The sequence below is a fragment of the Rattus norvegicus genome, chromosome 11 (genome assembly GCF_021556685.1).
Source record: "Rattus norvegicus strain SHRSP/BbbUtx chromosome 11, alternate assembly SHRSP_T2T, whole genome shotgun sequence".
NCBI classification, from domain to species: Eukaryota; Metazoa; Chordata; class Mammalia; order Rodentia; family Muridae; genus Rattus; species Rattus norvegicus.
The window spans coordinates 92,610,555-92,623,207 of record NC_141544.1 but is presented as its reverse complement, the minus strand read 5'-3'; the positions used below and the strand labels follow the sequence as shown (position 1 = coordinate 92,623,207).

Below are 12,653 nucleotides of genomic sequence, written 5' to 3'. Positions count from 1 at the left end.
CACAGGAGTGAACATTCACCAGCTTCCTTACTTTCCTGGAAGAACTGCAGAGCGCAAAGTAGAGGCAAAAGATGGGCTGACACCTGAGTTAGGAAGAATCTTCAAGCAGGAGAAACCACAGACCAGAGGTATGAACAGTGAGAAAGGAGTATAGGAGGCCTGGGCCCGGCTTCCGCATTATACTCAAATGTCTCAACGTAGTGACAGACTCATCCCTGGCTGAGAAGAGAGTAGGTGTTCCCTCGGGGAACCGGGAAAAGCAAGGACTCGGGCGGTTTTACAAGGTTAGAAAGGTTGACTGGTCTATCCCAGACTGTCAAAATGTCGATGTCCACTTATCCCAGCTTATCCACTCTGGGTTCTCTTAGGACAAGTGGGGAGAGCATGAGAGGGCTGGACACCGAGAAGCAAGAACCACAAGAAGGTGTGAACCTGGATCTATACCTGACCCTGCAGCCTGAGGTCTTAACCCTGCTGGCTTCCTTGATCTGCACACGCCTAGAGTAGTCTCAGTGAGGTGAGGGGGCCTAGGAGAAGGCTATCAGTAAACTCCTCTGGGGACTCGATAACATATCCTCTCCCGTTAAATTTTTTCCAAACAAAAGTTGCCAGGCCAAGGTGTTTTACAAATAGGACTGATCATATCTAAAATCAGTGAAAAAAATATTATAGTTTCTTCAATTTGTCAAATAGCAAAAGCTGCCATTTTTCCAATTCACTCTTTGAGGAAAGCCACATCATCAAAAGCAAGCTTTCTTTTTTTTTTTTTTTTTTTTGGAGCTGGGGACCGAACCCAGGGCCTTGCGCTTCCTAGGCAAGCGAAAAGCAAGCTTTCTTGTTGAAGCTGCCATTAACTATGAATCTGCAGTGACTTCCGTGGAGACACGGTTGACCAGACTAAGGAAGAAGCCCAGACACAGGCTGTGAGACGGGGAACTGGGCACGGTGCTGCACTCATCCTCGGGGAGGCGGAGGCAGGAGCTCAGCAGCTCAGAGCCATCCTCAGCCACAGAGAGAGCGGGAGACCAGCCTGGGCTACAAGAGACCCTGGCTCTAAGAATCGAAGCTAAAACAAAGGGCAGAGTCTGATTTCAAGCTGATTGATAAAACAGCAGATTTCTCAATAACACACTTTGGAAAACTGGCTATATACTTGGAAAAAATAATAAGGTTAGGTCAAGATAATTTCCCCGTTAACTACAGTATAAATACCCCTAGCAAAATCAACAATTGAAAATCAGTATAAGGAAAACATTTTTATAATCTTGGATGAAGAAGGGGCTTTTTCCTTAGCATTACTTTAAAGGCCGAAACCCCCAGAGAAACTATCACATCTTTAGACCTTATTTATCTATTTCATTTTTTGAGACAGGGTCTAACCATGTCACACCCAGGGTGGCACAAAACTTTTGGAATCTTCCCCGTTCAGACTCCCGGTGCTGTGAGCCACCCGTGATATTTAAACTGCACACATCATTTTCAACTGTAATTCCCGTTATGGAGGACTCTAACTTTCAGCCAGGTTCTACAGGGCTCCCTCTGCAGCGTCTGTCCCAGGAAGTAACACATCCTTCCCTGTCTAAGGTGGTTACTACATCTCACAGCGAAGGAAAAGGATGTGACCTCCACACCATGGCTTTTGCCATGACCCCTCCCCCCATCACAGATGCACATACAGACCAGTGGCAGCGCTATCCTTCAGTTTAAGGGTGTTAAGTACAGTATGCTGCACTCTCGAACACCCCACAAGAGCTTCTGGGAGCAAGGCAGGATGGGTTGTGTCTGGGATGTGGTGACAACTCATGTCTGTTTTGAGGGTGAGCACAGGGCGCCCCACAGAGCCACCAGCAATGTCTACAGCAAACAGCACCAATCGGCAAAGAGCTCACTCACTCACTCGCTCACTCCCCTATCTACCCACAAAATAAGTCCTCGTGTTTAGAGAGGAATACATTGGGGGGAAGGTAGCTGTCACGTGGTCAGTGTCTTCAGCCTCCGTTTGGTAATGTATTAATCTTGAATGATGTTTGTGAGTAAGACTGAAAACATACCACCCGCATTCTGCTGAGAAGACTCGAACATCAGGGAGGGTACTGCTCGGACACAGACACTGTGGTGTCCTGTTTCTAAAATCTTCCTTTCAATAAAGTGTATTTGAGTATCTACTCAGGACTAATTTGCATTAAATGACCAAGGCTCATCGGAGTTGCTTGAACTAACAACTCTTGTTTTCATGCAATGTGCCCCAAGTTAAAGAATCAGTGAAGCAGGTCCTTCCTCTGTGGCTGACACCACGTTTGAGAGCCCACGTTCGGAGCTCGGTTCCATGTTTTTCCTGCAGGAAAAGCTCCTATCCAAGTCATAATCGCTCATTAGGACAGGCTGCAAACAAAAGCGTTGCCTTCCTCATCACAGGGGAGTAGCTGTGCTGCCTGAGGGGTGCCAGCACAGTGGCTCTCGGGACACCGGGTTACTTACAGCAAACGGGTGATAGGGGGGACTCGGGGGAGCTCCACGGGGCCCTGCTGGTGGAGGAAGCACAGACAGTCCTGTCGAAAAGATGCCGAGTGCACTGAGGTTCAGCCCTGGGATCAGATTGGCTTGTTGCTGGGAACAGAAGAGAAGAAAAAAAAAGATGGGGGAGAGAAGCCACAGCGAGCCTCCATCTCCTGTCTGCAGTCGGCTCCAGCCAGGTACATGGACTTCCTCGCCCCGTACTGAGAGCGGAAAACGAATCTCAACCTGGCTGCTGCATCTCTTCAAAGTTTCCTTGCCAACAACACTGGGTATAGCTACATCTTACCGTGGCTAACAACGTCGTCACCAGCCCTGGTAAGCCCTGACCCCCACCCCACTAATCCTCCCTGAATACCCTGTGCCCTCTCAACTCCGAACTCTTGTGCCCCGCCGCTGCTCCTCCTTCCCCTATCTCCGCCGGTCCTACACGCCCAACACACACACATTCTAACCCTCCCGTGTCCTCAAAGGTACAAGGTGGGGTCACAAGGCTCAGAGCCTCACCCCCGCCTCACTCCCTTGAGATGGATGGCTGTTTAGAGTTGTATTCAGTGTCTGCTCAATAAATATTTGTTGAATGAAAGAGAACACCAGTCTTTTCTAATTACCCAAGGATGAGTCAGAGTCTGAGCTAGCACTGGCTCACAAGGCAAGCCTCATCGTGACTGGAGGGTGGCTCCTTTGGCATTTAGCTTCAGCTGCAAGAACATGTTACTTCACATCTCAACCTAGGATGCTCACCAGGGCTGGAGGCAGGGAAATGTTCCTATGCTGGCCCGGGCCCAGCCTGCCCCAATCCTTGGCTTCATGAAATGAAGCAATTGTCTAAGATTTTTCTGCCTTGTTTCTCTGTGGGTAAAGTCACCCTGGAAAGTGCCCCTTTATGTAAGCATGCGGAATGGCCAACTTGGATCCTTCCCCTTGTGCTGTATGTTAGGACCTGGCGACTTTGTGATTTCCCTCACGGAGCATGGATTTGGCATGGATATCTAGTGCCACGTTCGGATACGGTGATGTGAAGCACTCACACCTCTTCTGAACATCCAGATTCCACGGAAAGAGATGTTCAGCAAAGTCCACAGGAATGAGACGGCTAGAGGGTATCCGCACAGAAGGACCTCCTCTCTCTCCCTCCTCCCACTTCCTGTCCTACAATTACTGAGCGGTATGGGGTGATCAGGTGGGGCTGTACTAGGTCTCTCCATTAATATTCACTTCTCTGAAGTGTGGGGACGAAGAGTCAAGCAAGGGGCAATGAGTTGGTATTGGCTGACCCTTTCCATTCTCAGAAGGTTATAGTGAAAAAAGAACGATTTTCACTCTTCCAAGCTGAGCTTGGCTGGTGGGTAAATATCTTAGACAATTATAAATAAAGTGAGAATAATGGGAAGAATGTCGTCTTATACCAGTGACGCAGAACATTCAAGTAGGTGACGGCATTTACTAAGGGAGCTAAGAGTGCCAACCAGCGAGCAAGAGATGCCAGTCAGAAGCGAGCGCCTTCTTTTCTCCCACAGGCCAGCCTGAAATGCTTGCTCCACACAGCCCTCAGCTCTACCCCACAAGCAGCCCAGGCTAGACAAGGCCTCTGTGCCCTGGGTGGCATGTTTTTGACTCTATATAGTGAACTCTAGGCCTTATGCAGGCTGCATACATAGTACCTCAGGAGAGTACCTCCAGAGCTCAGTAGATATAAACAAACAAACAGAATAGAAACAGGGTCTCACTATGTTGCCCCGGTCTGGACCTGCTTCTGTCCTTCAAGTTCTGAGATTAAAGCTATGTGCCACTAGGCCTGGCTAAACTACATACTTGAGCTTTTAAAGAGAGAGAAGACACGACAACATTATTCAAGTTTAGAGACTAGGGGAATCCCACTTTCCTGGCCCTGTTATTTTTATTCTCATATCCAGCACCCAGTCCTGTTTGCCTACACGCTTGGCACACATATGTGTAGCCCAGCTCTGACAGCTTCCTTTTCTAATACAGTGGTCATGGGCATCACTCCACGTCATGGTCTGGATGGTAGGATTTCATTGGCTCACACGGGCTTGTGTCTACCACAGTTTTACTGACTGTTTTCTTGTTTTGATGCCTTTATCCTAAGAGGCCAGAAGCTCTTCACTTCTCCCAAGGTGCTTCCCCATCATCGAGGACAGCTCTCCTTCCAGAGCTTGTGACTGTCTCAGCTGCAGGAAAACTAGCAGAGACAGAAGCACCAGGCACTTACATTAACGGCCAGCATGTCGTTTTCAAAGGCCTCGCGTAGCTTCTTCATAATCTCCATCTCAGCACTGGCACAGGCTTCAATGGTACCTTTCACCGTGATGGTTCTCTCGGGGTTATATATGCTCAAATCCTGCAAGCTAGCCGACGGGGAAGAGATGAGAAAACTAAAATTCCAGACCACAGACACATCCTGGTCAAGATAGAGACTGGATTTCTCCTAACAGCACAGGATCTCAGCTATCTAATCGGAAGTCCTACTAGTGACATCGACGGCATACATGTAATATATGGGAGGGAAGGGGGTTCTGTGGCTTGAACCTAGGGACTCACTAGGAAAAGCCTTCTGCCTCTGAGCTGTATCCCCAGCCCCAGGTCTTACTTTGTATTTTGAGAGAAGTCTCACTAAGTCTCTCTTTTAGTTCACTGTGTTAATTAACTTCAGCTTTTGGTTCAGCTGTCTCTTCCCTCGAGAGCCTAGATTACAGAGCTGACTAATTTTCATTTCAAAGATTCCATGGTGCTGGGGATGGAGCCTGGGGCCTCCCTTGTGCTGGTGAGTGCTTTGGTGGCTATGTGGTCACATGTGTCTGCTTCCCATGATGCTCAGGGTGATCATGGCATGGCTGAGTGTATTCCCCTCTGAAGAAAGGCAGGAGATAGGAAACCTAGGACCTCTCTCTCCTGCACACAATCAGTCTGAAGGGAAGCTTACGATGAGATAGTTATCTTGGTCCCTGTCTCGTGTTCAATTTTCTTCAGGTTTCTGCCTTCTTTGCCAATCAGTCTTCCGACGAAGCCGTTGTGGGCCAAGATTTTCAAAGGAACCTCTTCTGCCCTGAAAAAAAAAAAAAAACAGAGAGGACCCAGCACTTAGGACAGCTGCTGTCTGAGCTCCCAACGATCATCACACTCGCTTTTTATGAATGGAAACCTATTTTTTTTGGAGTTCTTTCCCAACCTCAGCTTATGAGTTCTGGCTAAAATGAGCTACATGGTGGTAGTAACTGGGCTTCCATTCTGTAGTCACTAAATGGCAGGGGGGGTCCATGTGTCAAGCCGGCCAGAAGTAAATGAAAAAACAATCCCATATAATCTAGCAATCCCTACTTCTGGGTATATATATCAAAAAATAAAAATCTTGAGATTATATATATTCATATATATATGTGTGTGTGTGTGTATGTGTGTGTATGTATATAATACATATTATATGCACATATATACAATACATATATGTATGATATATTACATATATATTAATATCTTTATCTACCTCTCTATACATCTATATTCATTCTTTCACTTTTGTCCCTCTACAGAATTCTGGGTAACACAAACATGATCCCTCTGCCTTCATGGAGTAACACGCTTAGCTCTTTTAAACCCGTCTCTCAACCTGACAGCGCCCGAGTGGCCTGGGCGTTGTACAGACTTACAGTTTGGTCTCATCAGCCTCTTTCTGCATAATCTCAAGAATCATGCGGCAGGCTTCAGATGTCCCTTCTGGGGTGGCGTGGATTGTGACAGGCTTCTCGGCAGCCCCAGAGTTCTCCTTCCTGTGGATGTCTACCCTATAGGAGAAGAATCGGGAGCCATGACAGCAGTATCGATCGTGCTCCTTCTAACAGGAGCACTGCAGGACTAAGGCACCATGAGCCAGATTGGTCAAGGAGGTATTTTTTGGTAGCCTTTCAAATGCCTGTAGAAAGTGGAGGGGTAAAGAGAGAAGGGGGCCACACAATGGAACAGTGCAGGCCTCTGCACTGATCACAGCCTTTAAAAGCCATATGCGAACCCAAACTCCAGCACCCAATTCAAGCGTGCTTTACAAATCTGAGCAACCCTCTCTCTGTAAGCGTTTGGTTTCCTTCCTATCGTGGTCTGCCGTCTTCCAGGCTAATGGGCTAAAAGTCTGATGACTTCCTCAGGCCTCTCTGGGTCCCGCTTGCTTTGAACTTTCAGACTCACAGGACAGATCGAAGCTCCTTCTACTTTGACCGTTAGAAGGGATCCGCCCTCCAGGCCACGACTCAAACTGGCACGTATTTTGAGAACTAATTTCACTTCACTGAAACTTGTTGGCTTTTTAAAACCACCATACACAACTTCTGGAATCAGAACAGTGATAAATAAAAATGACTTTACAGTGGTGGCAACTTGGGGCAGGAGGAGCTGGGTTTTAGCATGGAGGGAACATCAGGATCACAGCTTACTTCAGCGTTCCTCCGAGGAGTCTGCACACTGGGTCTTACCGACGCCAGCGCCTGCAGCTGGAGGGAACCCTCTCAGGTTACAGGGTGCTCACTCCATGACTGGAGTAAGGCGCACCAGCTCAGCTGGATATCTATTTGCTGGTCCTGACGCCTTGCAGTAGGCGCTCATTCGATCTGCCCAGTGGTTTGCATTCTCACAGTAACCCTGGTAAAACATTGTGGCTTCCTTTTTCCCAGAAGCAACTGATACTCAAAGAGGTGAAATATTTTATGAAAGCCTGAGCATGAGTCGCTGTTCTCAAGACCTGTGTATTTTCCTCACAGTGTGCTATGCCCTTACAAACATATAAAAATCAACAACTGTATAAATCATTTTGCTCACTGACTGCTACCTCCTGTTCAGTCTCCTTAAACAGAACACACACAGAATCAGACACAAAGCCAGATACTCTCTTGCTTGATGGAGCGGTAACCCACAGCTTCTATGAGACAACTCAGATGGCCATACCAAGGCTGACTTGGCAAGAGGAAAAAAACCCAGACTGGAGCGTCCTATGACCCCACAGAGTACATCTCAGCTGCTGTGAAACTGGGTGTGTTTGCAGAATGTTAGCATAAAGGACCATCTTTCCTGGAGGTCCTCTGCTCTCTTCATAAGCTTAGCCCTTCGGGGATGATGGTTATGTCATTAGCATGAACGCCCCTCACAGCCCCCAGCCTGAGGTGAGTCTGTTAGTAGTCCACTGACAGAAGCACAGTTCCGTGGGGCACAGCCTCCCACTACAGCAACAGAGGACTCGAGCATGGCTTAGACGGGATGCAGACGACCCCTCAGAAGGAAGCGGAGGAAGCTCTGGAGGCACGTACCGGGACTGGGTCTGTTTAGTGATGTTCTTTATGGTCAAGCCCTCCTTTCCGATGATGGCACCAACAAACTGGGTGGGGACCAGGATCCTCAGCGGGAAGTCAATCTGTCTGGCCTGAGAAGAGCTCCCGGGGCCATGGCCTTGTTCCCGGGCTCGATGAGGGGGTGAAGGGGAGCTCAATTCTTCGTCGGGGATGTAGGAAATCTTGAAGGAGTAGTCCTCGAACTGATGCCCACTTAACTTCTCAATAGCTCTGAAATACAGCAGGGGAGAAAGGCCTATCAGAGGGTAGAGGGAAGACTCTCTAGAAGGCCGACCCATCTTGCTCACAGACATTCTGTGGTGCCCGTGCCAAGCATTAGGGCTACAGAGGTGAGCGAGACCAACACCACCTCTGCCCCTGGAGTCTCAGGTAACAGAACAACAAGCTCTTGCAGTGTTTAGACCCGGGTGACGTAGATATGGTTCTGCACCTTGCTTTTTCCTTTCCCCCTCACCAAAAACTGTAGATAAGAGTCCAAAATAATTGCTTTTTTTAAGTCGTAGCACATCTTCATGATTATTTTAGCCATATCACGAAATTTAAATACATTCGAGACATTCAGAAACACCTAAGCACGGATTAAGGAACATATTTATTTGATATCTTCCCTATCTTTATTATGTACCATTTAACTAAAATCTATTATTTCAAATCCTTAAAATCCAGCTAACACTATAAACATTTTACATTATCAACCATTTTGATATAATTCACCGCCCACTCCGCTTGACACAACTTTAAAATGAGATCAGCCCTCTCTGGGTTCATGTTAACTTTTACTATCGCGCTTCCCTTTGTAAATTATGCCCGACTGTCAAAAATCACACGTGTTGTCACGGATACATCGGAAGTTATAGCTCCTCCTCTGGGGCAAATACCCAGAGACCAGAAGGCCCAGGGTCCATCCGGCAATGTTTCGGTATCTACCACGCTATAGAAATTAGAGCATATTTATACCTTAACCCTCAAGGTTACAGATTATCTAAAAATAACTATTATAAACAACACTTCATTAAAGTATTTAAAAAGTATACTTCACATGTTTCTGTGGCAATCCTACTAGGGTAATGAGAGGGTTTGCAAATTCATTGTAAAACAGAACCTTTAGAATTCAATGAAGGTGAGGGAGTACTGTGCAGACACCACCCAGGGGGCACTGGGCTATGGCTGCGTTAGCCAGTGACGGCACAGGCTGCCAAGCGTCACAGCAGACGTGCCCACACTTTCAACAAGGCCGTTGGCGTGAGAATGGGTAAACTATGTGTTCACAAGGGCAGTGGGCTTATTACCTCAGGAATGCTGTGGCTATGCCACAAGCCATGAAGAACGCCCATCTGTCAGATTTCTAAGTTACACTACCAATGAGGCACTTCACGGACCTCCTACCAGGAGAGCCTTCTTAGCTAGGCATGGTGTCCATGGCTACAATCTCCCCACCCCCCCAAAAAAAGGCCCCAAAAAGAAACTTTTTTGCTATTGCTTAAAAAACTTAATCCCAATCTATTAATAGTAAACTCAAAATCATTATTGGAGCATCAAACTCATGAATGAGAGTAGGGAGTTCAAGCCAGGCACCTGGGTGGAACACACTCCCAGATAACCAAGCCCACCGTTGTCACGGGGGTGGGCCCTCGTTTTAATATCACACATAGGAAAACTGATGTTTTAATCTCCATCCACTGAGTGTGGAGGGAAAACCGTGCACACTCCTCGTGGAGAACAGAGCACTCTCCAGGTAAAGGGGGCCCCATAATGTTTGTCAAAGGTGCAGCAGCTTCCTGACATGGTTCCTGTCTTTGCTGATGCCAAGGCTCAACCCTGATCAAGACAGTTTCTGCAACAATCACCAACAGCCTGGTATTCTCCCCAGGGTTGTACTGACTGACACACCAAAAGCAGCAAGAACCCCTCGGAATTAATCGTACTTGCAAGTCCGAGAGGACTCGGACTGGCTGGTACCCGTCTGCTCTGCAAAGGTTTCCCGGTGCAGCATTCAAAGGGCACCAAAGAGAAACCCACAAACACCTGCAAGGAGGGAAGACCAAGCACACTTACACCTTTGCCTCTTCCCTTGTCATATAGGTGACGTTGACAACGGCTGTTTCTGTGTCCGTGTTGACTAGGGAAAAAAAGTAAAAACTGTGTCATCATTTAAAAATAGCTCTCGTCCTCGGGGCCAAGGAAAGGCCGGAACTTCAGAGGGAAATGCAAGAAACACCACATCATCCTAACTGGTTATGTGCACCCCTGTGTCTCTTAATGTGCATTTGTAGGATTTGTAAACCAGACGCATGGACTACTACTCTGCAATCAGCCGCAGATGTAAATGCTGCCCTCTACATCACTAAGTACCTCTCTAAGTACTTCTGAGTAAGCATGTGCACACGGATTACCTCTGTGTATTATGTATTTTTTTCACCTAATATTCATAGAACTGCAGAAGTAATCAGGGCACAGGCTGCTTTGTCATTAGCCCCTTGGGAATATGCTGTGCCCATCGTGTCTGTCATCCTAAGTGCTGCCGAGTCACCTCCGGTATAAACACTATCTGATCTTGTATTCTTCTTAGTTTACTGCTTTAGACTAAAACTACAGAGGAAAAACGGGTGAAGAACATGACACCATGAAAGTAAGTGAAGAAAAAAAAGTCACGATTCCTTGTGTTTCGTGTTCAAAGTCTTCTTCTAGACCTATTTATTATTAATTTTAATTGTTAACTCCAAACACACGGACTGTTTCCTATATTCGGCTTCTCTAGAGCTACGGAGAAGGCTATGTGTCTGTGTATTGTAATATATGCACACACATATGTATATGCGTATTATATATGTATATCATATATACATGATAAGGAAAATCACATCTAGTAAAATGTATCTGTGGCATGTGATATGTATCTATATTCTTCCATCTAACCATCATCTATCCACTGAGACAGGATAGCAAGGCTGGGATACACAGCTAGGCCTTCTCTATAAACACCGCTCTCCCCCATTCATTTGAAGGGCTTGATTGACAAAGCCTGCTTTAACCCAAAACACCTAAATGAAAAATATGTTTTCACAAAAAAAAAAACAAAAACAAAAACAAAAACAAAAACAAAACAAGAATGACAATCAGGTCCACCCTTCAAAATATGACATCAGGGGATTTAAAGTTAACAGTATTCAAGATAATTCCACAAAAATCACAATAAAGTTGACTTTCAGAGTAGCAATATTCAGGGCTGGAGAGAGGGGTCAGTGCTTAAGAACACTGGCTGCTTTTCTAGAGGATCTGGGTTCAATTCCCAGCACTCACGTGGCAGTTCACAACTATTTGTAACTCCAGTTCTGGGGGATTCAACATGTTCACACAGACATAGATGCAGGAAAAACACCAAAGCACACAAATTATTCATCCTTAATCTTTAGGAGTGAGTTCCCACTTGCTACCTCAATAAAGGTAAAGAAACGTGACTCGATTCTCAAATCAATTAATTGGGCAACCCCCAAATGTTAAAAACTCTGGGATAAAAACATTTTGTCCAGAAATTTCAAGGCAGCTACAGCCTTGGAGAGAGCTGGGGAGGGACGGACTGGAGGACAGGTAGGACATACAGTCATCACTAGTAACTGAGCAATGATCTACATACCACCACCAGCACCAATCCCAGCCCTGGCCTCTGCCCAGGAGCACTCTGGCTGCCCTCTAAAGATACCTATTCAGGGATGTCCGTGAGGTGCAAAACGGGGCCTTGTGGTACATAACCGTCCTCACTCGGTGTCAAACCAATCTCTGGGGTTGACTATCTGTAGCCTTCTAGACTGAAAGAGAAGGCTGTAGACTCAGACTCCCAGAAAAGGCATCGTCTAGGGATTCCGGATTCTTAATTTTGCCCTCGCTTTTTATTACTATTCTTTGGTCAGAGAAGTTTGTCTTCTGATAACAAGTTGAGCTCCACTTAAGTCATTTACTTAGCTGCTCCTTAAATTCATGTTCCTAAGACTCCACTGGTTGGTTCTGCTGGGACAGAATCATCCACAAAGTGGGAGGCAAAAGAGCAGTTCAATATAGTTCGCTCTGTGGTTTGAAGTGTTAGAAGCTAGGCCGTCTCCAGGGCACAGGCAATGAGGGGTTGTGTGTTGTCCCAGCATTCTTGAACACATCCTCAGGTAGCACCACCCTGAACTGATTTCCAGGTTTTAGCTGCTAATTCATCTCCACCTCTTCAAACTGGGGTTTCAGGCATGCGCCACCACATCCAGACCAGCTACGGATGTTGTTTTTTTAAATTGTTTTCAAGTTTGTACCTGTAAAGCCATCTTGCCCACTCTCTCCACTAGAATGTCTTCCATTCAATAAGTGAAAACTTTTTAGAAAACATGTTTCCTTCCGAGTGCTTTCCTTTCAACTCTGAGCATGTGCAGGCAGCATTAAGAAAGAATAATGTTCTTAACAATCGGAGGGGAGAGAACACCCAAATAATTGGGGCTTCAAAGCAAGTATGTTAACTGCCCAGACAGACTGGACCATTGGTGAGACACTGGATTGTGTATGATCTTTTCCTGAGCACTTTATAATCCCTTACACTTGTCTACAAAATGTTTGCATTGAATGATGCAAACCATTCGATGAAGGGGAGAAATTCCCCTTCAGAAAGGGGAGAAACTCTAGTCATTTTATACAAGTGGAAACTGAGTCAGTGAGCTTTGGTGGGTAAAGCTGAGCTCACAGGATCACGGACTTGAAGAGGTGATCAAGACCAGTGTAAAAATCATCTTTACCATACTTTGCTGTTTTCAT

General features: G+C 46.3%; 1 protein-coding gene across 2 annotated transcripts in view; it reads right to left on the bottom strand.

The window, feature by feature from the left end:
* The window catches only part of Igf2bp2 (insulin-like growth factor 2 mRNA binding protein 2), a gene marked incomplete at its 3' end in the record, with an annotated part of 99,818 nt that overhangs the window by 15,178 nt on the left and 71,987 nt on the right, over positions 1-12,653 (bottom strand). For both annotated transcript variants that reach the window (NM_001270598.1, NM_001270599.1), the window contains 6 exon segments: positions 2,479-2,607; positions 4,748-4,883; positions 5,459-5,581; positions 6,183-6,317; positions 7,827-8,078; positions 9,924-9,987. In NM_001270598.1, the coding sequence (NP_001257527.1) occupies positions 2,479-2,607; positions 4,748-4,883; positions 5,459-5,581; positions 6,183-6,317; positions 7,827-8,078; positions 9,924-9,987 (839 nt within the window).